General features: G+C 42.5%; 1 protein-coding gene across 2 annotated transcripts in view; it reads right to left on the bottom strand.

Annotated features, from left to right (window-relative positions):
• Nucleotides 1-489: 489 nt before the first annotated feature.
• Nucleotides 490-25,097, bottom strand: part of LOC117517590 (coiled-coil alpha-helical rod protein 1-like) — a 46,185-nt gene continuing 21,577 nt past the window's right edge. Inside the window, exons 9-19 of one of the 2 annotated variants that reach the window (XM_034178682.1) lie at nucleotides 24,067-24,210; nucleotides 23,858-23,968; nucleotides 23,507-23,613; nucleotides 23,258-23,370; nucleotides 23,091-23,163; nucleotides 11,553-11,671; nucleotides 4,391-4,579; nucleotides 1,316-1,417; nucleotides 1,058-1,182; nucleotides 834-972; nucleotides 490-727 (exon numbers count right to left, since the gene is read on the bottom strand). In XM_034178682.1, coding sequence (XP_034034573.1) covers nucleotides 594-727; nucleotides 834-972; nucleotides 1,058-1,182; nucleotides 1,316-1,417; nucleotides 4,391-4,579; nucleotides 11,553-11,671; nucleotides 23,091-23,163; nucleotides 23,258-23,370; nucleotides 23,507-23,613; nucleotides 23,858-23,968; nucleotides 24,067-24,210 — 1,356 coding nt within the window. In that variant the 3' untranslated portion in view covers nucleotides 490-593. Of the gene's footprint in view, nucleotides 728-833; nucleotides 973-1,057; nucleotides 1,205-1,315; nucleotides 1,418-4,390; nucleotides 4,580-11,552; nucleotides 11,672-23,090; nucleotides 23,164-23,257; nucleotides 23,371-23,506; nucleotides 23,614-23,857; nucleotides 23,969-24,066; nucleotides 24,211-25,097 lie in introns of those variants that run through there. The other variant, XR_004562761.1, reaches the window with a different exon arrangement.

Here is a 25,097-nt window from a genome sequence, read left to right as displayed (position 1 = left end):
AATAGCTTTTATTTCCATACATACAAATGCATTGGGAACAATGTACATTCTATTCCACATCAAACAAAGAAAAATTTAGCAAATTTATTTCTGTAAAGTAATAAATTTGCTCAATTTTTCTTTAGGTGTTGATGTGCAAAAGAATGTTCTGTGTTCCTAATGCATTTGCGTGTATGGAAATAAAAGCAATTTTTAAGGATTCTGAGCTTTACTGACTTACATACTGCTATTATTTTAACACAACTGTAGCAGTGCTGTTTTCATAAAGCATTCACTGACACTTGTAAATCTCTCTCTCTCGCTCTATAATAGGCAAATTTTGTTTCCAAGACATTAATTAAGTCAATATGGAGACAATCTCCAATACAGAACCATGAAACCACTTACTAAACATCCAGAAGTTCTTTCTATGTTACATCTACACATTGTCCACATGCTTATTATTATTTTTGTTAGAAACTCAGCAGTAAAGTGACATACATGGTATTGCAACATGTGGGTCCAACCAATCACCTCCCTAGCTGTGATTAAAACTGCCCACCTTTCATCCTAATTAAAGGTGTGTTCAGAGCCCTGTTAGTCTTCTTCGGGTATCAGCTGTGTGGACACGTTGTGGACGGGCCCATGCTGTTCTGATGCTCCTCCTCCTCCTCTGTAGAGTCCTCAGAGCTGTTGATCACTGCAGCACTCAGAGTTTGGAGCTCCTCCAGAACAGACAGAAGTCTCTCTGAGAGGTTACAGACAGAACAATGGTTAGATTACCCATGTCTGCGTGATGCTGTTTGGGGGGAAAAACAGGGCAGGGGGGAGGGAGTCAGCAACATAACCCCTACCCCTACTGTCTACAGGTAGATGTAACATCACTCCTTCACAGCTGCTCTCTGAAGGTTTTTCTCCTCTGTCCTTGAGATCGGCAGAGTTGTGAAGTAGGGCTGTTGTGTAATCACTCAGCTCTCCCTCACTGACATTTAACTGGAACACATTCACATCACAGATCAACTGTAGCAATGCAAAATGAACTTGCCACAAAAGTCTTACTTGTACTGCATTTTTCAACCTGTGCCTCCTTCAGTTGCTTCTTCTGATCATTGATCTTTGTGTGTTTGCTCTGCAAAAGCTGAGTTTTTCTCATCTGATCCAGTTTCCTTGCTGCTTGCCTCTCAAAGTGCCGCAAAGTCATTACTGTGAGATACAATACACAGAGCTTATATAGTGTGTAAACATTTACAGTCATATTGGATTGTAGCACAGATGTGACATCACTGCTTCTATTAAATTTCCAGCGAGCTGTGCAGCACTGTGTTAATCTCTCTACCTGCTTTGGTGTGCTCTCTCCTGGCCGTGCTAACGTCGACCTCCATCTCTCTCAGCTTCTCAGCACAAGAGTCCTCGAGCTCAGCCACTCTGTCCCGCAGGACTAAAGGGAAAATGACAAAAGAATCATTCCTACACATCGCACATGATCAGGAAAAGAAACCATAATGTTGTATCCTTAACAGTAGGGCTGTTGGTTCAATTTCTTGCTTTCTGTCTGGTTCAGATGTCGAACCACAAACTGTACCCAGTGCTTTATATGGAAGCACCTAGAAGCATCTTTCATAACTGTGGGTACATGTACCCACTGATCATGCAAATTTGGGATATGCAGGATATTTTGGGAGTACAGTAAAAAAAAACAAAAAAACAAAAAGAATTTCAATAACTGACCAAGAATTTATATTATTGTTTTATCCCTTTTGTAGAACTTCGACACCAGACCATCAAAGAAAGCAGTGCTCCAATATGTTCATTGAGCAAAATTTACTGTTATTTAATTTAGATATTAGCACTGTTAGCATTAAGTAGAAAGTAACTTTGTGACATTACCTTAACTGGGAATATTCTGGTCATACATTTTAAAGGGCATGTTGCACATTTTTTAATGTCCCACTTAGTAACACAACATCAAAGTATTCATGATTGTAAGTCTCTCTGCATACATGCTCACAATTACAACCCCTGGCAAAACTTATGGAATCACCGGCCTCGGAGGATGTTCATTCAGTTGTTACATTTTGTAGAAAAAAAGCAGATCACAGACATGACACAAAACTAAAGTCATTTCAAATGGCAACTTTCTGGCTTTAAGAAACACTATAAGAAATCAGGAAAAAAAAAAATTGTGGCAGTCAGTAACGGTTACTTTTATAGACCAAGCAGAGGGAAAAAAATATGGAATCACTCAATTCTGAGGAAAAAATTATGGAATCATGAAAAACAAAAGAACGCTCCAACACATCACTAGTATTTTGTTGCACCACCTCTGGCTTTTATAACAGCTTGCAGTCTCTGAGGCATGGACTTAATGAGTGACAAACAGTACTCTTCATCAATCTGGCTCCAACTTTGTCTGATTGCTGTTGCCAGATCAGCTTTGCAGGTTGGAGCCTTGTCATGGACCATTTTCTTCAACTTCCAGCAAAGATTTTCAATTGGATTAAGATCCGGACTATTTGCAGGCCATGACATTGACCCTATGTGTCTTTTTGCAAGGAATGTTTTCACAGTTTTGCTCTATGGCAAGATGCATTATCATCTTGAAAAAAGATTTCATAATCCCCAAACATCCTTTCAATTGATGGGATAAGAAAAGTGTCCAAAATATCACATAAACTTGTGCATTTATTGATGATGTAATGACAGCCATCTCCCCAGTGCCTTTACCTGACATGCAGCCCCATATCATCAATGACTGTGGAAATTTACATGTTCTCTTCAGGCAGACATCTTTATAAATCTCATTGGAACGGCACCAAACAAAAGTTCCAGCATCATCACCTTGCCCAATGCAGATTCGAGATTCATCACTGAATATGACTTTCATCCAGTCATCCACAGTCCACGATTGCTTTTCCTTAGCCCATTGTAACCTTGTTTTTTTCTGTTTAGGTGTTAATGATGGCTTTCGTTTAACTTTTCTGTATGTAAATCCCATTTCCTTTAGGTGGTTTCTTACAGTTCGGTCACAGACGTTGACTCCAGTTTCCCCCCATTCGTTCCTCATTTGTTTTGTTGTGCATTTTCGATTTTTGAGACATATTGCTTTAAGTTTTCTGTCTTGACGCTTTGATGTCTTCTTTGTCTACCAGTATGTTTGCCTTTAACAACCTTCCCATGTTGTTTGTATTTGGTCCAGAGTTTAGACACAGCTGACTGTGAACAACCAACATCTTTTGCAACATTGCGTGATGATTTACCCTCTTTTAAGAGTTTGATAATCCTCTCCTTTGTTTCAACTGACATCTCTCGTGTTGGAGCCATGATTCATGTCAGTCCACTTGGTGCAACAGCTGTCCAAGGTGTGATCACTCCTTTTTAGATGCAGACTAACCAGCAGATCTGATTTGATGCAGGTGTTAGTTTTGGGGATGAAAATTTACAGGGTGATTCCATAATTTATTCCTCAGAATTGAGTGAGTCCATATTTTTTTCCCCTCTGCTTGGTCTAAAAAAGTAACCGTTACCGACTGCCACAATTTTTTTTCTTGATTTCTTATAGTGTTTCTTAAAGCCAGAAAGTTGCCATTTGAAATGACTTTAGTTTTGTGTCATGTCTGTGATCTGCTTTTTTTCTACAAAATTAAACAACTGAATGAACATCCTCCGAGGCTGGTGATTCCATAATTATTGCCAGAGGTTGTAGTGGTCTCTGATGTTTTTTTTTATTGCTCTCTTTGAGCGACTTAACAGGTGTATTTCCTGAAAATGTCTCACTCTGCAATTGTATTTCCTGAAAATGTCTCACTCTGCAATTCTCAGCGTGTGACGTACATATTAGCAAAACAGAAACATCCCAATGACTAACAGACAGAGCGAAACAAATGCGTTTATGTCCCATAAGGAAGTGGCTTGGATTTACAGAGGAGACGGCACATTTCACCCCAAAACTCTTTACTTTTTCAGAGTCTGTTGGATTTGGAACCTAATTGTGGTGACGTGCTGTTTGTGTCACAGAATGCTGATATACTTCTGCTGTGATCAGATGTATGTGTCATATTGGAAAAACTCTGAAGACACTATTTTCAGGAGGTAATGGACTTTGTATCTAATGTGCCACAATCGTGACAGACGTTCAGCTGAAGGCAGTGTTGTGATCGGACATTATAGGCACGCAGTCAGAACCTGAAGGCCTGTGCACATGGACATTCTCTGGCCGGCCATCTGTACCTGAGGACTAGTGGAACTTGACAAACTTTCATAAAATAATTAACCTTAGAGTGACTAAAAAGTTTCAATAAATTAATACTTTCCCTCTACAGCCACAGTCTGCTGAGGAAGAAGAAGTACTCAACCCACTTTTCCTGGAAAAAGATGCAATCAGTCATTCAGTTTTAAATAGGATCAGCCTCACCTCGCTCACTGTTCTCCTGCTGACTGAGCAGCTCAGAGTGAAGTTTCTCTAACATGACCTTGCTCTCCTCCAGCTGCTCCTGACTCTGCTGCAGAATCCGCCGAGACTCGTCACGGCCTGCTGCAGCTTGCTGGACCTCCATCCAGCTCTGCTCCAGTTCCTTCTGCTGCTGCCTGAATTTGTTCTCATCTGGAAGGGGAATGGTAGAAAAAGGAAAACAGACAAAAATAAAAGATTAAAAAGTCACAACAGTAATATGTAACAGTAAAGTGTCAATTCGGACAGAAGGCCCACACTTACCAGATTTGCTAGTATTTACTTGATACGTTACCTAAAATTGTGAAGGACGCAAAAAGCATTAACACATTTTCCAGAGTACAAATCATGTTTTTTCCCCCTTTGTTTCATAATCTGGAAGAACTTTCAACTTATACTGCAATACGACTTATACTTCAGAAAATTGGGTATTTGTCTCTTCAATCCACTGCCAGCTAAACTGGACCAACAATGTCAAACAGTATTATCTTGCCAAAATGAAGTTTTGCAAGATACGTTACTAAGTATGTTTGTTTGTTGTTATAATCATTGTATTTTTCAAATTTAACTCGCTCTGCAGCACAATTTACATCATAGACTCTTGCAACTTCACATATAGCAATCCTAGGAAGATACCTGTCATGAAAACTCAATGTCTACAAAAAGTACAACCTGCTTATTTGATCCTATACCAACAAAACTGTTTAAGGACCTGTGGCCCACTCTTAGGCGGACTGTGCTGGAAATTATTAAGCTGTCATTAACCTCTGGATTTGTTCCTAAATGTTTCATTTCTGGAGTGATTAAACCATTACTTAAGAAATCTAAACTTGACCCTCATGTATTGAAAAATTATAGGTCGATATCAAATCTATCATTTTGTTCTAAAATTCTGGAAAAGGTGGTGTCATGGCAGCTCGTGGACCACCTTACTGAGAATAATCTTTTTGAGGCACTGCAGTCTGCTTTTAGAAAATATCATTCCACAGAGACAGCTCTCAGTAAAGTGGTGAATGATCTTCTGCTTACAATGGATTCAGACACCACTGCGGTTCTGGTAGATCTCAGTGCTGCATTTGATACCGTGGATCAACACATTCTACTCAAAAGGCTGGAGAATCATTTTAGGATTACTGGGAGTGCCCTTGCATGGTTGACGTCATACCTGACCAGTCGTTCTCACTGTGTTTTGTACAATAACACTACCTCTAACCTTAGTGACATGAAATTTGAGGTTCCACCTTAGGCCCCCTGCTTTTCTCCTTTTATATAGCACCCCTTGGGCACATATTGTGATGTTTTGGGATTACCTTTCACTGCTATGATGATGATACTCAGTTATACATGTCAATAACTGCTGGTAATCTCATCCACATAAAATCCTTAGAAGATTGCCTTGTATCAGTGAAAAGCTAGATGTCTAGCAATTTCCTACTTTTAAACTCTGATAAGACTGAAATGATGGTTCTTGGTCCAGTGAGGCATCAATTTGACCAGCTAACGCTTCGCCTAGGCTCGTATGTCATACATCACACTGACAAAGTGAGGAACCTTGGGGTAATTTTTGATCCTACACTGTCCTTTGACCTCCACATTAGAGATATTACGAGCACTGCTTTCTTCCATCTACAAAATATAGCGAAGATTCATCCCATGTCTATGGCTGATGCTGAGACCCTGATTCATGCGTTTGTCTCTTCTAGATTAGACTACTGCAATGTTTTATTTTCTGGTTTACAACAGTCCAGCATTAGGGCTCTCCAAATGGTTCAAAATGCTGATGCCAGACTTTTGACACGAAGCAGAAAGTTTGACCACATTACACCCATTTTGACATCCCTTCACTGGCTTCCTGTCCCTATGAGATCAGATTTTAAGGTTCGCTACTAGCCTATAAAATTGTTCACAGACTGGCACCTCCCTACCTAGCTGACCTAATTAAACCCTATGTACCGGCCCGGGCTTTGTATTCTCAGGGTGCAGGACTACTTTGTGTCTCTAGGGTGAATAAAAAGTCTGCGGGTCACAGAGCTTTCTGTTATCGTGCCCCTGTTCTGTGGAATGATCTCCTTGCATCAATAAAACAGTCAGATTCTGTGGAGACTTTCAAGTCCAGACTTAAGGACATGTCGCACTGAAATCATAACAATTTAGATTCAGGCTGTTAGTGACCATCCAATGATCCACCGGGGTTACGTTGTGCACTTCTATAACTGGTTTCAAAGTATACAGCAACTGCAAAAAACAGCTACTGAGACTTCAGAGAACAAAGTACTTGTGAGTACTCAGGTGTTTCCGACAGGTGACATAGTTACTAGAAGCATCCCAGCGTGCACTGTAACTGGTAACATTAAGAACGGAGGCACAGAGTAATTCCAAAGTTTACACAAGTGTGATGTTGTGTTATGATGACTTGTTTTTAAGTGATAACTGTTCATTTTGATCCAGTCACGGTAAAAGATGCAGTTCTGTGAAGGTTTCTGTGTACCTGCAGCCAAAAGTCATAAACGCAGCCTGTTAAAAATGCTAATAAGTGTTGTATATTAGTGTGAAAAATCTAATATATATATATAACTATGTCACCTGTCGGAAACACCTGAGGACTCACAAGTACTTTGTTCTCTGAAGTCTCCGTAGCTGTTTTTTGCAGCTGCCGTATACTTTGAAACCAGTTATGGAAGTGCACAACGTAACCCCGGTGGGTCATTGGATGGTCACTAACAGCCTAAATCTAAATTGTTATGATTTCAGTGCGACATGACCTTAAGTCTGGACTTGAAAGTCTCCACAGAATCTGACTGTTTTATTGATGCAAGATCATTCCACAGAACAGGGGCACGATAAGAGAAAACTCTGTGACCCGCAGACTTTTTATCTGTGTCATCGCGGAGACATTTCACGTCCATTAAGCGTCAAACAGCTGACGTGGGTTAAAACAGTGCAACAGCTGTTTTTTTTATTAAGGGATTATTCAACATTAATTCTCTTTTAAAAGGTTCCTTATAGAGATTGACAGTTTTATGACATTTGAGAGAGTCTACAAGCTTAATACGGATTATATATTGTATCACCACTCTTCCCTTCCTAGTGGAGTAGAGCGGAGAAGGATATTCTTTCACTAAAACAGATCAGATCTAGGCTTGCATCTCAAATGTACCTTCTGGCAACTTGTAGCTAAACTTTCAGGTCTTTTTAAGAAAATCCACGTCTATACCACTTTATCATGAAGCTGTATAACTGTTGATACAAAATACAAAGCTTGCACTGTGCACAATTTCTCCAATCACAGCCACATAAGTCTATAACTTCTTCTGGATTGTCTGAGTGTCTTGGTGGCTTTCCTCACTCTTCTCCTTCTTGCACAGTCACTCAGTTTTTGAGAACTGTTTATTCCATACAGATTTACCATAGAGTGCCATTCTGTCATTTGTCATTCCACAAGTACCACAAAAGACTCCAAGCTGTCCAATCACCTCCCTGGCTTCACCCAACAACTAACCATGAGTGAAAAAATAAGTTTTTGTGTTATCTTTCATAGTCTCTGAAAAATGGCCAAAAAACAAAAATTCTGCCAGGGTATAAACTTTTGAGCACAATTGTATGTACAATGACAAATAAACGCAATTATTATTTATTTTAATTACGTGTTCTGTCAATGCCTCTCCGGGAACCATCACCTTATCGTGGTGGAGAGGTTTGTGTGCCGCTATGAACCTGAGAGCTGTGTTGTCTGGAGCCTTGTGCTCCTACTGTAGTAGGGTCTCCCATGGAAAATTGGTCTCAGGCGAGAGGCCAGACTAAGAATGGTTCACCAGACACCATGAAAGAACAAGGCAGAGGAAACGTTGCCAGGCCCGGAGGAAGCCCGGGGCCCTCAACTGGAGCCAGGCCTGGATGTAGGGCCCATCAGGTAGCGCCTGGTGGCTGGGCTTGCCACGGAGCCCAGTCAGGCACAGCCCGAAAAAGCAACGTGGACTTTCCATCTCCACCCTGCAGGCTCACCACCTGCAGGGGGAACCGCAGGTGTCGGGTGCGTTGTCCTTTGGGTGGCAGTGAAAGTCGATGGCCTTGACGGACCGGACCTGGGCGGCAAGGGGTAGCTCTGACAGTGTGGAACGTCACCTCGCTGTGGGGGAAGGAGCCGGAGCATGTGTGGGAGGAGGAGCGTTACCAGTTAGAGCTGGTGGGTCTCGCCTCCATGTACAACCTCGGCTCCGGAACCACTCTCCTTGATAGGGGTTGGACCTTATTCTTCTCTGGAGTTGCCCACGTGATGAGGCACTGGGCGGGTGTGGGGATACTCACGAGTCCCCGGCTGAGTGCCGCTACATTGGAGTTTACTCCAGTAGACAAGAGGGTCGCCTCCCTGCGTCTTAGGGTGGCGGGGGGATGGGGGGAGAGGTGTGACTGGGAGGAACGGCCTCCCTAATCTAAACCTGAATGGTCATTTGTTATTGGACCTCTGTGCTAGTCACGGACTGTCCATAACAAACACCATGTTCGAACATAAGGATACTCATAAGTGTACATGGTACCAGAGCACCCTAGGCCGAAGATCGATGATCGATTTTATAATCATATCATCTGATTTGAGGTTGCATGTTCTGGACACTCGGATGAAGAGAGGGGCAGAGCTGTCAACTGATCACCATCTGGTGGTAAGTTGGATTAGAGGGTGGGAGATGACTTTGGACAGAACTGGTAAGCCCAAACGAATAGTGCAAGGTGAACTGGGAACGTCTGGAGGAGCCCACTGTCCGACAGATCTTCAACTCACACCTCCGGCAGAGCTTCTCTAGCATCCCTGTGGAGGTTGGGGGCATTGAACCAGAATGGGCAATGTTCAAAGCTTCCACTGCTCAAGCTGCAGCGGGGAGCTGTGGCCTGAAGATCTTAGGTGCCTCAAGGGGCTGCAACCCTCGAACACCGTGGTGGACACCGGTGGTCAGGGAAGCCGTCCGACTGAAGGAGGAGTCCTTCTGGGATATGTTATCTCGGAGGAGTCCAGAGGCAGTTGCAAGGGCAGTGGCCTCTGCTGTGGGGGAGGCAAAGCAGCGCGTGTGGGAGGAGTTCGGAGCAACCATGGAGAAGGACTTTCGGTCAGCACCAAGGTGCTTCTCGTGGACCGTGAAGCACCTGAGTAGGGGAAAATGGGGAACCATCCAAGCTGTCTACAGTAAGGATGGGACTCTGTTGACCTCAACTGAGGATGTAATCCGGCGCTGGAAGGAACACTTTGAGGAACTCCTGCATCAGACGGGAGCGTCCTCTGTAGTCGAGGCAGAGCTGGAAGCTGATGGAGGATTTTCATCAATTTCCCTGGTGGAAGTCACTGAGGTAGTCAAACAACTCCGTAGAGGCAAGGCCCCGGGGGTTGATGAGATCCGTCCAGAAATGCTGAAGGCTCTGGGTGTGGAGAGATTGTCTTGGATGAGACGTGTCTTCAACATTGCGTTGAGGTCTGAGACAGTGCCTAAGGAGTGGCAAACTGGGGTGGTGGTCCCCATATTTAAAAAGGGGGACCAGAGAGTGTGTGCCAACTACAGGGGCGTCACACTAATCAGCCTACCTGGTAAAGTCTACTCCAGGGTGCTGGAAAGGAGGGTTCGGCCGAGAGTCGAACCTCTGATTGAAGAGGAACAATGCGGGTTCCCTCCTGGTCGTGGAACAACCAACCAGCTCTTTACTCTCACAAGGACCCTGGAGGGTGCCTGGGAGTATGCCCACCCAGTCTACATATGTTTTGTGGAGTTGGAGAAGGCATATGATCGGGTACCCCGGGAGATAGTGTGGGAGGTGCTGCGGGAGTATGGAGTGAGGGGGTCCCTTCTCAGGGCCATCCAATCTCTGTACTCGCAAAGCAAGAGCTGTGTTCGGGTGCTTGGCAGTAAGTCGGACTCGTTTCTGGTGGAGGTTGGCCTCCGCCAGGGCTGCGCCTTGTCACCAATTCTGTTTGTGATATTCATGGACAGGATATCAAGGCATAGTCGGAGGGAGGAGGGTTTCCGGTTTGGTGGGCTCAGGGTCTCATCACTGATTTTTGCAGATGATGTGGTCCTGTTGGCTTCATCGGCCGGTGACCTCCAAGACTCACTAGATTGGTTTGCAGCCGAGTGTGAAGCGGATGGGATGAGGATCAGCACCTCAAAATCCGAGGCCATGGTTCTCAGCAGGAAACCAATGGATCACCTACTCTGGGTAGGGAATACGGCCTTGCCCCAAGTGAAGGAGTTCAAGTACCTCGGGGTCTTGTTCATGAGTGAGGGGATGATGGAGCGTGAGATTGGCCGGAGAATCGGTGCAGCAGGGGCGGTATTGCATTCGCTCTACCGTACTGTTGTGACAAAAAGGGAGCTGACCCAAAAGGCAAAGCTCTCGATCTACTGGTCAATCTTCGTTCCTACTCTCACCTATGGTCATGAGTGTTGGGTCATGACCGAAAGAACTAGATCGCGGGTACAAGCGGCCAAAATGGGCTTCCTCAGGAGGGTGGCTGGTGTCTCCCTTAGAGATAGGGTGAGAAGTTCGGTCATCCATGGGAGTACAGTCCCTACTCCTTCACGTTGAAAGGAGCCAGCTGAGGTGGTTCGGGCATCTGGTAAGATTGCCTCCTGGGCGCCTCCTAAGGGAGGTGTTCCAGGCACGTCCATCTGGGAGGAGACCCCGGGGAAGACCCAGGACAAGGTGGAGAGATTATATTTCCACACTGGCCTGGGAACACCTTGGGATCCCCCAGTAAGAGCTGGTCAATGTGGCATGGGAAAGGGAAGTCTGGGGTCCCCTGCTGGAGCTGTTGCCCCCGGGACCCAAACCCGAAAAAGCGGTTGAAGATGAGTGAGTGAGCGAAGAGTGTTCTGTCAATGCTGTGATGTGTCTTATGTTTTGTCTTGATCGAACAGCTATCTTAGATGGACATCTCAAAGTTTCATCTACTTAAGGTTTCTTCCAGTAGAACAACAAAAAACACTTGACTACTCCTGGGTTGGGTAAGGTTTCTACCTTATATGTTTTTAGTGCTTTCAGGTAATCTGTGCTATTATTTGGCGCTATATAAATAAATGAAACAGTTAAATGGGTTAAGAAAAAAAAATTGTTATAATTAGATGCTGTGAGTTAGCGTGCTTACATTGTTCATGCAGATCAGCCAAAGCTTTCTTGATCAGCTTCGGGGTCCTTTTGAGCTCCTGTGTGAGCATGTCTCGCTCTTCACACGCCAAACGAAGCTCTGTCTGGAGGACACTGACACTGTAGGGTAACAGGATGAAGACATAAATGAAATAGCAGGAAGTCAGTACAGAGGTAGGGAAATAATTTAGAAGGGTGCAAAGAAACAAAAACTCCCCTACTAATGCAAGACAAATTATTCATTTTCTGACTAAATGCAACACATTACACCATAACCTACAGTGGGGTAAAAAGTATTTAGTCAGTCCCTGATTGTGCAAGTTCTCCTACTTAGATGAGAGAGGTCTGTAATTTTATTCATAGGTACACTTCAACTATGAGAGACAAAATGAGAAAAAAAAAATTCCAGGAAATCACACTGTAGGATTTTTAAAGAATTTATTTGTAAATTATGGTGGAAAATAAGTATTTGGTCACCCACAAACAAGCAAATTTCTGGCTCTCACAGACCTCTAACTTCTTCTTTAAGAAGTTCTTCTGTCCTCCAACTGTTACCTGTATTAATGGAATCTGTTGGAACTCATTATCTGTATAAAAGACACCTATCCACAGCCTCAAACAGCCAGACTCCAAACTCAACTATGGCCAAGACCAAAGAGCTGTCAAAGGACACCAGGAAGAAAACTGCAGATGTGAACCAGGCTGGGAAGAGTGAATCTACAATTGTCAAGCAGGTTGGTGTAAATAAATCAACTGTGGGAGCAATTGGAAGAAAATGGAAGACATACAAGACTATTGATAATCTCCCTCGATCTGGGGCTCCACGCAAGGTGTCATCCCATGGGGTCAAAATGATCATGAGAATGGTGAACAAAAATCCCAGAACTACACGGAGGGACTTGATGAATGACCTGCAGAGAGCTGGGACCAAAGTAACAAAGGCTACACACTACACAGAGAGGGACTCAAATCTTGCAGTGCCAGGTGTGTCCCCTTGCTTAAGCCAGTACGTGTCCAGGCCCATCTGAAGTTTGTCAGAGAACATACGAATGATCCAGAAGAGGATTGGGAGAATATCATGTGGTCAGATGCAGCCAAAATAGAACTTTTTAGTAAAAACTCGTCGTGTCTGGAGGAAGACAAATGCTGAGTTGCATCCAAGAACACCATATCTACTGTGAAGCATGAGGGTGGAAACATCATGCTTTGGGGCTGTTTTTCTGCAAAGGGGACAGGATGACTGATCCATGTTAAGGGAAGAATGAACGGGGCCATGTATCGTGAGATTTTAAGTCAAAACCACCTTCCTTCAGTGAGAGCATTGAAGATGCAACGTGGCTGGGTCTTCCAGCATGACAATGATCCCAAACACACTGCTCAAGCAACGAAGGAGTGGCTCTGTAAAAAGCATTTCAAGGTCCTGGAGTGGCCTACCCAGTATCCAGACCTCCACCCCATAGAAAATTTGTGGAGGGAGTTGGAAGTCCGTATTGCCCAGTGACAGCCCCAAAACATCACTGCTCTAGAGGAGATCTGCATGGAGGAATGGGCCAAAATACCAGCTACAGTGTGTGCAAACCTGGTGAAGAGTTACAGAAGACACTTGACCTGTGTCATTGCAACAAAGATTATGTTACAAAGTATTGAGTTGAACTTTTGTTATTGACCAAATACTTATTTTCCACCATAAATAAATTCTTTTAAAATCCTATAAAATCCTCTTGTGATTTCCTGGATTTTTTTTTTTTCTCGTTTTGTCTCTCATAGTTGAAGTGTACCTATGTTGAAAATTACTGTACATTGGTGTTGCCTTAAAGACTGCACTACAGTTAAACATTACTTTTCACTCTGAAACCTGGCTGTGATATCTACATTTATTATATCAGAAAAAGCTGATATCAAACAACATCTTTATTAATAAAATCCTTGGTTCAAATCCCAGCCTGGCTGGGAAAAAAAAAAAAAAAAAAAAAAATAAATCACTAAAGGCCCTTGGGTAAGATCCTTAATCCCCTAGTTGCTCCCGGTGTGTAGCGGGTGCCTTGCATGACATTGGGGTGAATGTGTAAAGCGCTTTGAGCGTCTGATGCAGATGGAAAAGCACTATATAAATGCAGTCCATTTACCATTTATTACCATGAGTTACTTAAGTTTCATGTTAGTACCTTGAGTGAAATGTTTAGTAGTTTTAATGTCTTCAGTCACTGTCTTTGTTTGTCAAACTAAAACCACTTGCTTACAGCAGTTGTACGTGCTTGCATGCTAACTACTTTCTGGATTCACGCCATTCTAATAGGGGGTGGTAAGTCATCTTTATGTTAAAAGTGTGAGTGTGGTGAGTGTTCTATGCATATTTACATAATTGTAAATTTGTTAAAAATACATGGATGGCACAAGAAAGTGAAAATACTTATTTCCATTGTGGTCCATTTAAAAATCAAATGACAAAATATAACTATAAATAAATTAATAACAGTGTATATGACAACAAAAACTGAAACAATTTATAAAAACATTGTCATTGTCCATCCGGCTGCTCCCGTTTTGTTCGGGGTCACCACAGCGGATACAACCAGATCCGCATTGGTGCTTGGCATACGTTTTACGTCAGATGCCCTTTATTGATCAACTCCAGTTTTACCTGGAGAAATACACACAGCCGCTGGTGTTCTGAAGAGGTCTCCCTTCCAAGTACTAACCAGATGCCGCACTGCTTAGCTTCTGAAATCTGATGGGATCAGGCTTACACAGAGCAGACTGGCTGCAATTTATTAATACATTAAGACAGTAAATTAACATTAAAAATTACATAATTAACAGGAAATAAAAAGGGCTGACTTCTTCTAAAAATTGGTGAGGTCTAAGGTTCTAAAAACATTCTGGATTTACGCCATTTTGACCCATTATACAAGCTTTCCTTATTTTATTACCACTCTTACCACAAAAGTGTCAGCTACCTATTTTATAACGACTATCAATCTAGAGCCCGTGGATCCCACAGGTAATGCGCTAGTACTCTTATAACTGACCATCAAATACATAAATTATACTGAAACAACTGCTATTTGGAGGACGTGCCTGAATTTCTCTAATATTAGCAATTCACTTTCAATTGTAAAACAGAATTTTTTGTTGTTTAACGTGTAATGTGTATTTGTTTATGGCCTGAATGACTGTGATGAATGAGCTGAAAAGAAACGGGCAGACTAACATGTTTTAAATAGCTTTACAGAAGAGATTAGACAATATAATAAATAGTATTTTCCTTTTTATTAGTTTTAGATGTGTGTTATTAGGATTACATAAAAGGTTTCAGGTGATCTCAAATTTGAAAAACTGAAGAACCACTACCTTTTTGGTGCCATTCACGATATAGATGCGAACAATAAAATGGCACTTCTTGACGTTTCTATTAATTCTTCAGCTCACCCTAGATCATTTCTTTTAGTTGATCAACATGAAATTTGGTGGATCATTCTGATCAAAAATATACTGTGATCAATTTCTGAAATACAAATGCCCTGATTTAAAGAACCAGTCATACATTTCCCATGACAGAAATTTTTTGCAGATCTGATTTAGGATTTCAAACCTTTACAGTAACTTAAGCCCCTCTCACACAGATGATGTGTCGTTGACATTTGAAGGCATGTGTAGCACTTGCCACAAGCTGCCACAAGCAAGCCACACAGTTGCCGGAACTTGCCAAGGTGTGGTGAGTGTTTTGATCATGTTCAATGCACTTGCCACTCAAATTCACTTGTTGCACAGTCACCCCTTATATACCACTAACACACCGCACACAGTCTGTGTAAGAGGCTGGAAACACGAAGTTGATCAGAAACTCCAAATCCATGATAAAATGGGTAAAAACAAAGTTAACAACTGGCCAGGAAGCAGCAGTCAACAACCAAGTTTTACACACTACGTTAAACGTCACTAAACTCTGCTCACATGCCGGCAGTCACCGGTATTGGCTGTGAGCGCAGCACCCCAATGGCTGCCACCGACAGGCCACACGCACATGCCTTCTGTGTGAGAGTGGCTTTACATATTCAACTGGGTAAAATTTTAAAAAGCTGCTGCAGTGTAAGAGATGAAGTGTCAAACCCACACTGATACTGTTGTCTTGATAGTGTTGTGACTTGTGTTTTTTGAAGATATACAGTTATGGGCCTTTCACACTGCATGCTTTATACGTGTCAGGCAATGCTTCCCAATGCGCCATGACATCAGACGCTTTGCTTCGGAAGTGGCAAGGGGGATGGAGATTGCTTCACACTCTGGCTGTTTCCACAACCCGAAAAAAACTTGAGCAATCACCATCTTTGAATTTGCATCATCTGAATCACAAAAAAGCTTTAAAAAAAACAACAACAGAAGAACCATTCTCCCATCACCCTGCTGGGAGAAGCATTTTTTCAGCTACGTTTCGAAGTGACGCCGACCGAGGGAGGACTGACGACTTGGTGGGATATCGATCGAACCGTGACAGCAGGCCGACCCGCACGGAGAAGCCGGGGATCAGGCATCAACCCTGGGCAGAGCGAGGCAGGCAGCCGGGGTGATGGAGCAGACCCACTCAGTCCAAAATTTCCCACTTTTTGGATATATGTGAACTCCCAGTTTGACCAACGGAGCTCAGTTCTGCAGCTTTATCTGCAGACATACGAGGAAATGGAGAGGCTGCAGGGGTGGCCGGACGAAGCGGAGAAGGACTTATATTCCGTCTGTGGTCATGGGGAATGTAAGGTCTCTCCGCAACAAGACCAAGGAGCTAGCAGCGCTAACCCGTTTCCAGAGGATGTATAGGGGCTGCAGTCTCATGTGCTTCACGGAGACGTGGTTGGATGGACATGTACCGGACTCTGTTATTAACATGGATGGCTTCACACTCATCCATGCGGACAGGACTTTGGCGGAAAGCGGGAAGAAAAGAGGAGGGGGGCTCGCCATTTATGTGGGTGAGAGATGTGTAACGCAGCTCATGTTCACGTGAAGGATCAGATCTGCTCCTCGGACGTGGAGCTACTCGCGATGAGCCTGAGGCCGTACTATCTCTCACGGGAGTTTGGGAGTGTGATTGTGCTCTGTGCGTATATTCCTCCCTCTGCAGACACCACCGCTGCCTGTGAGTGGATTCACAGTAAAGTGACACGGCTGCAGACACAACACCTCCGTGCTCTGCTCCTCATCACCGGGGACTTTAACCACGCCTCCCTCTCCACCACCCTCCCCACGTTCACCAAGTACGTCACGTGTAAAACCAGGGAAAATAGAATACTGGACCTTTTTTATGCTAATGTGGTGGATGCTTACACCTCCGCCCCCCTCCCCCCCAGCTCGGACACTCTGATCACAACCTCGTCTACCTGCTCCCCCAATACACACCCAGGGTGAGAAGAGAGCCAGTGCAGAAAAGGTCGGTGAAACTCTGGACTGAAGAGGCCACTGAGAGGCTGAGGGACTGTTTCAGAATCACAGACTGGAGCATGTTTCAAAATTCTCATGGAGAAGACATCAACAGCCTGACCCAGTGTCTCACTGACTACATGAACTTCTGTGTGGAGAGCACTGTGCCTACCCGGAGGGTACAGCGCTTTCCCAACAACCTCCCCTGGGTGACTCCAGAGCTGAAGGTTGTATGATGAACCAGAAGAAGAGGGCTTTCAACTCGGGAGACAGAGAGGAGCAGCGTAGAGTCCAACAGGAACTCCAGTGGAGGATGCGGGCAGCCAAGAAGGAGTATGGAAAGAAAATGGAGGAGCAGCTGGCCCACAACAATGTAAGGGACGTGTGGAGAGGCCTCAAGACCGCCTCCGGATTTGGGCAGGGTGCCAGCAGGACTGCAGATGGAGATTCTCGGTTTGCAGAGCTAAACAGTTACTTTAACCGTTTTGGCTCCTTCACACCTGCCTCCCTGCCTGATCTCGGCTCTCCACACGTCTCCAGAAGCCAGCCCTCCAGTCCCTCAGACCCCCCACCTTCTTCCCCCTGGCCACCTCCACTGCACCCCGGACTTTGTCCCTCCTCTCCCCGGACTGTATTCAGCACCAGCCCACCTCAGCTCACACCTCGGCTCCCCCATCCCTCCCCCCTCACTGTGACTTCAACTGAGGTGAGAGGCCAGCTCCTGCGGCTGAAGCATAGGAAAGCAGCAGGACCTGATGGGATCTCCCCAAGGCTGCTGAGGACCTGTGCAGATGAGCTCTGTGAGGTCCTCAACCACATCTTTAACAAGAGCCTCAGCCTGGGGGTGGTCCATACCCTGTGGAAGACCTCCTGTGTGGTCCCGGTTCCCAAAACACCACACGCCAAGGAAACGGCCCACTATAGACCAGTTGCCCTGACCTCACACCTCACGAAGACCATGGAGTGGCTCGTCCTGTCCCACTTCCGCACTGTGGTGAGCGACATCCTGGACCCGCTGCAGTTCGCCTAGAGGCCCAACATCAGGGTAGATGACGCTGTCATCTACCTGCTGCAGCGGGCGCTCACCCACCTGGAGACCGGCGGGAGCACTGTGAGAGTCATGTTCTTTGATTTCTCCAGCGCTTTCAACACCATCAGACCGGCACTGCTGCGGGGGAAGCTGGAGGACGCAGGAGTGGATGGACATCTCGCCGCCTGGACCATCGACTACCTCACTGACCGCCCACAGTACGTGTGGCTGCGTGGCTGTCAGTATGAGGTGGTAAGGTGCAGCACCGGGGCTCCCCAGGGCACCGTCCTCTTGCCTTTCCTCTTCACCCTTTACACCTCGGACTTCACCTACAACACGGACAGCTGCCATCTCCAGAGGTTCTCCAATGACTCCGCCATTGTGGGTCGTGTGTCTGAGGGGAACGAGCTGGATTATCGGTCGGTCATCACGGACTTTATGGACTGGTGTGAGCGCAACCACTTGTGCTCACTTACTAGTGTCTCAACACCAGTAAGACGTAGGAGATAATGAATGACTTCAGGAGCAAACCACCACCTCACTCACTGGTGAACATCCAGGGGGAGGACATAGAGACTGTGGACAGTTTTAAATATCTGGGTGTTCACCTCAACAACAAACTGGACTGGACTCATAATACTGACGCCCTGTACAAGAAAGGTCAGAGTCGCCTCCAACTCCTGAGAAAACTGAGATCCTTTGGAGTGAGCAGGCCTCTGCTTAAGACTTTCTATGACTCTGTTGTAGCCTCTGCTCTCCTCTATGTTGTCTTCTGTTGGGCCCTGGGCAGCACAGAGTGGGCGAGAAAGAGACTGAACAAGCTGGTCAGGAAGTCCAGCTCTGTCCTGGGCTGTCGTCTGGACTCCTTGGAGAAGGTGGCAGAGAGGAGGGTGTTAACCAAGTTCACATCCATCATGGACAACTCCTCTCACCCTCTGCACCGGACTGTAGTGGAGCTGAGCAGCTCCTTTAGTGACAGACTGAGACAACTTCAGTGCAAGAAGAAACGATACCGCAGGTCGTTCATCCCTGCTGCTGTCAGACTGTACAATAACACTGTGAAATAACCATATGCAATAATATGTATACAAATCATGTGCAATATTAATCTGTCTACAAATCATGTGCAATAACAACTTGTTTATAAATTCCAGCACTTGTCACCTTATCACATCTAAACCTTACTTCACATATTGTAAATAAGATGCTCCTATTTTTAATTCTAATCATGTACTGTATATATATATATATATATATATATATATATATATATATATATATGTATTCATTCCTACTTCATTTTCTTATTTTATTGTATTGTTACAGGTATTATTATCATTGCTTTATCTTACACACGCTGTTTGATGCACACTTTCTTCTACTCACACTCATCTTGTGTTTATTAAGAGCTGACGTAACGTGAAGTTCTCCACTGTGAGATCAATAAAGTCTTATCAAGGTAAGAATAATATAAAAATAAAATGTGACATTTATTGCACTGTTGTGAAGATTTAATGATCACCTAACGTTAGCTTAGCCTTTTAGCACAGTTGATCTGAGTGAACGCTTTAATTTGTAAATGGTTCAGTCTTTTTTTAAATTTTTTACCAAATAAAGCTACAACTTTTTTCGGAGACCACCAAAGCTCAACTTTAAATAACTTTTTTTTTTGGGGGGGGGGGGGGGGGGGTGTTCCATCGTTTTTTCTTTTTTATATATAGAAACTGTTTAGTGTTTCTTTATATTTTAAGAAATATTTTTTTATTTGTCCCAATCGGGAACACTTGCTGTGCAGACAACCTTAAATGCAGATGCACTTCAAAAACTTCACCACGAAGTCCAGTCGGAAGAAAACATCTCTGCTCTTCAAAATAGGACAAAAATGTCTTCAACAATAACACCAGAGGTCACCTGCTTCTAAATGAACAGCTCTTTAAACAGCAACTACTTTCTTAATTTTATATTTTAACTAGAAGCACTCAGAGAGTGCAAACCTCCGCCAAGGCCATGGGGTCACTGACGCCATAACATCTACACGCCGTGGAATCATTGAACCTAAAAAAGTCTAACAATGATGTTTGCTCAGTAGTAAAAAAGTTTCATCTGCTGTGACTGGATAGCATGTATCCTTAGCGCTTGGCATCACAGTTTATTGCAACTTGCACCTTTCCCAGAAGCTACTGTCATCTGAGCACTGATATTGATATTGCATGTGCTTATAGATAAAAACAAATAAGAGACAAAATTAAATTTATTATTCAACTAAACTGCAAATATACGAATTTTTTAACATTTATTTAACACATCTCTAAATAAATAACAGTAAATTCTGAAATACAACTATTTTTTAAGTGTTGCATGTGCTACATAATGAAGCGCACCTTCTATATATTCAGTGAAGTGCACAGAAGCAGAATATATGTGACAGTAAGGGGCTGATGTCAGCTTCTGGGTTTTCTGGATCCTAGGCGTGATTCATCAACACCTGGGAATGGGTTTTGCACCTTGTGTACTTTGTTCAGTGATGTGCACTGAACCAGAACGTAACCACTGCTGAGTATACTGTTGACTCATCACTTTGCTTTTGCTAAGTGAAGTAATCTGGATAGTGATATTCATTGCCACTAAAATATAATAATGCCAAATGATAGTCCTTCATCTAATAAATTCATTGTGCTCCCCAGCCCTGTATAGTTTGTCATGAGGGATTTCCTCTTTGCAGTGTGTTGTATTTGACATCGTTTACTAACAAGGCCATAGGGTCACTGACCCTAAAGAGATTCCCTCCTTGGCACAGTGATCTATTCAACAATTCAGTGTTACAACCAAACCTATGATACATACACTTTTCTTTCCTTTATATTTGACATCCTTGACCATGAAAACATACCACTAGAACTTGGAATCACTTTTATGTCTTTATTAGTTCAAATGTTATTGTATAAAAACGATTTTTCGGTAATGGCGGTTTTCTTCTGGATCTAGCTCCATAACATCTGAAGCAAATCTGATGACACCTTAGTGAATCAGTACAGATTCAGCTACAATTTGGTGTTAGTTGTGCATCTCTAACTTCATTTGTCACCTCACACTGACACATTTTCTATTTTCCCTATATTTTTGCATATTCTGGATCACCAGATACGGAATCCGGATCCGATCATCACCAAACTTTGTTGTTTGATAGAACATTTGAATATGTTACACCCTAATTTTTTTTCAAGCCTTTCTGCCCTGTTTTTGTGGAGTTAGAAACTAGAATGTCAAAATTCCCCCCATCCCGCAATGGTGAAGAATCCTTTAAAAAATTCCTGGATCTGGATCGTGATCTGGATCACCACTAAAATTTAATCACTTGTTCCTCTTGTCATTTCCAACCACTCCACAAAATTTCATCAAAATCCGTTCAAAACGTTTTGAGTTATCTTGCTGACAAACAGACAGACAGACAAACAAACAAACTCGACCGAAAACATAACCTCCTTGGCGGAGGTAACAATAAATGAATGGATCATTAAAAATGTCCACGAAATCAAAGTTAGTCAAAAGACATTTACACAGGTAGAAGCTCTCCCCTTATTGAGCACAATTTTAAAACATTCACAATCACTAGTCGAATTCATATTTTAGAAATGACTCTGTCCTGATCACAACATTAAAGACAATCACATATTTTGACGTAATTACAAGTTGAAATGACTCAATTAAAAAAAATTTCATCATGAGGTTTATGTCATAGAAATCCTACTTTACAATCACTGCAGTCATTGTTAAATTATCTCCTGTTGCATTTATAATAAACATTTGTATTTATTTACAGTGTCTGTTTTTCTGGTTGAAATGAGATATGAATAATCTACCAGACTTAAAAAAAAAAAAATGCACAAAATTTTCATGCTATTTTATTTGTCTAAAAATAAATGTCCAAGGTTCCTTATGTTTGAAATGAGATATAAATAATCTACCAGACTTTAAAAAAAATGCACAAAATTTTCATGCTATTTTATTTGTCTAAAAATAAATGTCCAAGGTTCCTTATGTTAAACAAGAAATGATCTAATCTGAAATAACAGGTGCTTTTAATTTACAGATGAAGAAAGGTTTCTAAAGAACCATTTATTTATTTGCTATTTTAATTACAAGTGTTCTAAACTTTTTTTTTACAGTAATCAGAAATTTTGAGGTTAAAAAAAAACATTTGCAAGGATTTTTCTTCAGAAAACTGCTCTATAAATGAGCAGTTCTGTAACACATTTCTGTTTTGTATAGATAAGTGGTTTCTGCACTGATCTGTTTTGGAGAGATCAGTGGTTTCTGCCACTAGTCTTCAGTGTTTTGGCCCAACGCATCGTTCCTATTGGACAGCGCGAAGCTACATCATAGTTCAGAGCGTCAAAAGTTGGATTGGGTTTAACTTTGACCGTGTCAGTCTGTTGATAAGCGGCAATGCACGCTCAGAAGCGTCGGTTTAGCTCAGCTTTTGACGCAACGCTTCTGACACCTCTAAAAAGCAATGCGTCTCATTGAAAATAATGCTTCGTGATGCCTCTGATGCTTCCAAAGCATCCGGTGTGAAAGGCCCTTTAATGTTTAAGATTTTAATCAATGTTTGACTTTAGCGTTACTTTGAAAATGCAAATGGTCGTTTTGTATGGATCAAACAAAGAAGTTCTAAAACTAGCGAAAGAAATAAGGTTTTCTTATGTCCACATCGGGTATATGTAAGTTCAATTTAACTCAGTGTGATACATAACAGAAGCATTTGACTGTTTTTCTTCCTACTTGCATCTCCCTCTCTGTTTAATTTATATTGGTAATGACAGGCGGTAATGTTTGTTTGTTGTTGTATACATGTGAGTGAGATGACCTGAAACATACCATCCAGAACTTTTTAACAGGTACATGTATCTGCAAACAGTCCATGTCTCATAATGTGTAGACTTATATTTTTTCTTTAGGTGACAGTGTGTGAGTAGTTGGGGTATAAACAGAGTAAACGGATGCAAATAATGTATCGTGTATAATGCATTGTAAGACGGGATTATGCACAGAGATGCATCCAACCTCAAAATATAAATGATGAAAGAAACCACACACCTGTCACCAGCCTCCTCTGACTGTTTACTGGCCTGTTGCACTTTGTGCAAAGTTGATCGCCTCATCAGCAATACTGCAAAACAAAAACATGGTGACATAACTTATTTAGCAGAAACATGCCATTCATAAGAAGGTACTGAGATCATCAATGTTGAGTATAACGTAACCTTGGATTGTCTCCACTTGTCGTTTTGCGAAAGCTAGTCTCTGGCTAACGGTGTTGAGCCTCGCTTGAGCTGCATTAACGTCTGCTGCCTTACTTTCAAATGCTACTTTAAATCTGTGAGGCACAGAGAAAATGTGCAAGAAAAAAGTAGCAGAATCTATAACAAAACTGTTATTTAAAAAATAACTGCATTGCCCTTTTTTCTATTAATCTTCCCTCTACCTCACAACCCTCTCCCAAGTTCTTTTACCTCTGAACTGCTTTTGCCAGCGTTTGTGATTCAACCCCATTTTTCTGTATCTGTGACATCATTTGTGAATTCTCCTTGTGAGCCTGGACCAAATCCCGCTTCAAAGTCTGGGAAGCAAAACACCAAATGAGTAATAGTGTCATATGCATATCTGCAATGCACTGTGTTTTGGCAAAGTCTTCATGGCCAGCCGTCTTAAAACCTCAACTGCTACTGGAAGCAAGTACAATTTTATGTATTCAGCAGTAAAATGTGTGAGTGTTTATCATATCCCTGCAGCCCCAAATATATCGAGGATCATCAAAAATTTCTGACAGCAATGTAAATCATATCACTTGATGTGATACTAACCTCCTTTTCAACTCTCTCCAGGTCCAGCTCAGCTATCCTATCATCAAGACTGTGTTGGAGTATGTTTGCCTGGTGGTGTTGCTGCTGAAGCTGTTGCTCGATTGATCTGAGCTGAAATAATCAAAAATAAATAAATAAATAAAAACACAACAGTACTGCACCTACAATATAGTTTTTAAACACACTACATCATAAACACATTTTCATACCCCTGAAAGCAATTTGTCCTTCTCTGCTCTGAGTTCTATGTCTTTTGTACGAAGCTGTACACATAACTTGAAGACTTTCTCTCTCCAGAGTTGAAGCATCTGAAGGCCTTCATATCTATTCTTCACAAGTGGGTCTGATGAAAGCTATCGAAACACACAAAAACCATTTGTGTTGATGTATTTATGCAAACTGCTTGCCTCTCTTCCTTCCAACAAGAATATGAATACACCAGATTTCCTAAAGACAGTCTCTCATCTCAAATGCATCACCAGGCAACAACACTGAGAGCCTCTAACAAAAATAAAACTGACATTTACAGTTTACAATCTGAAATAAATAACATTTATGACATTTTCTATCTACTGTATAAACTGATTTTTCATCCTATGCATAAGTATAAGGATATTATTGTTTTGTATTAATGAGAACATTGCAGTTGAAGTGAGAAATTGGCTGCCAGCACTGCATCTGCTTTGGCCCAGAAATCATAAAAATACTAATATAACCAATGATTAAGCTGTCAAATTATATAATATGGCAACTGCCAGTCAAAGTACATTGTTTTCAGAAATTTGTTTTTTTGTAACTTTAAATACAGAGTGACATACTGTAACGTCGGCCACACACAATTATGCAGTCATTGAGTTTATGCCTTTTATTTGTAACATGGAAAGGAGCAGCAGAATGACAGTAACGTGCAACCTTACATCCTAGAATAAAAAACATTGTTACCCCTAAATAGTTTGAAGGCAAAGTTGCAATAAAGTTTGTGAATTTTCTTAATGGCTGGTTTGTTTGTTTTTTTGTAACATCAGTCACGCCTATAGTATTGAGTACCACCAACTTGTACTAAGCACCAACAAAATTTCCTTCCCCTACCAAGTAGACCTTATCCCCATTATGTCTTCCACAAGATAGGAACAGTCAGAGGTTGTATGTTTTAAGGGCAATGTATTTATTTTTTAAGTCTTCTCTGAATGTAATGTCAGTCACCATGGAATTGCCCTTCTGCTTTATGAAGGGGGTTATG

Source organism: Thalassophryne amazonica, chromosome 9 (genome assembly GCF_902500255.1).
Source record: "Thalassophryne amazonica chromosome 9, fThaAma1.1, whole genome shotgun sequence".
NCBI classification, from domain to species: Eukaryota; Metazoa; Chordata; class Actinopteri; order Batrachoidiformes; family Batrachoididae; genus Thalassophryne; species Thalassophryne amazonica.
This window is presented reverse-complemented; position numbering and strand designations above follow the sequence as displayed.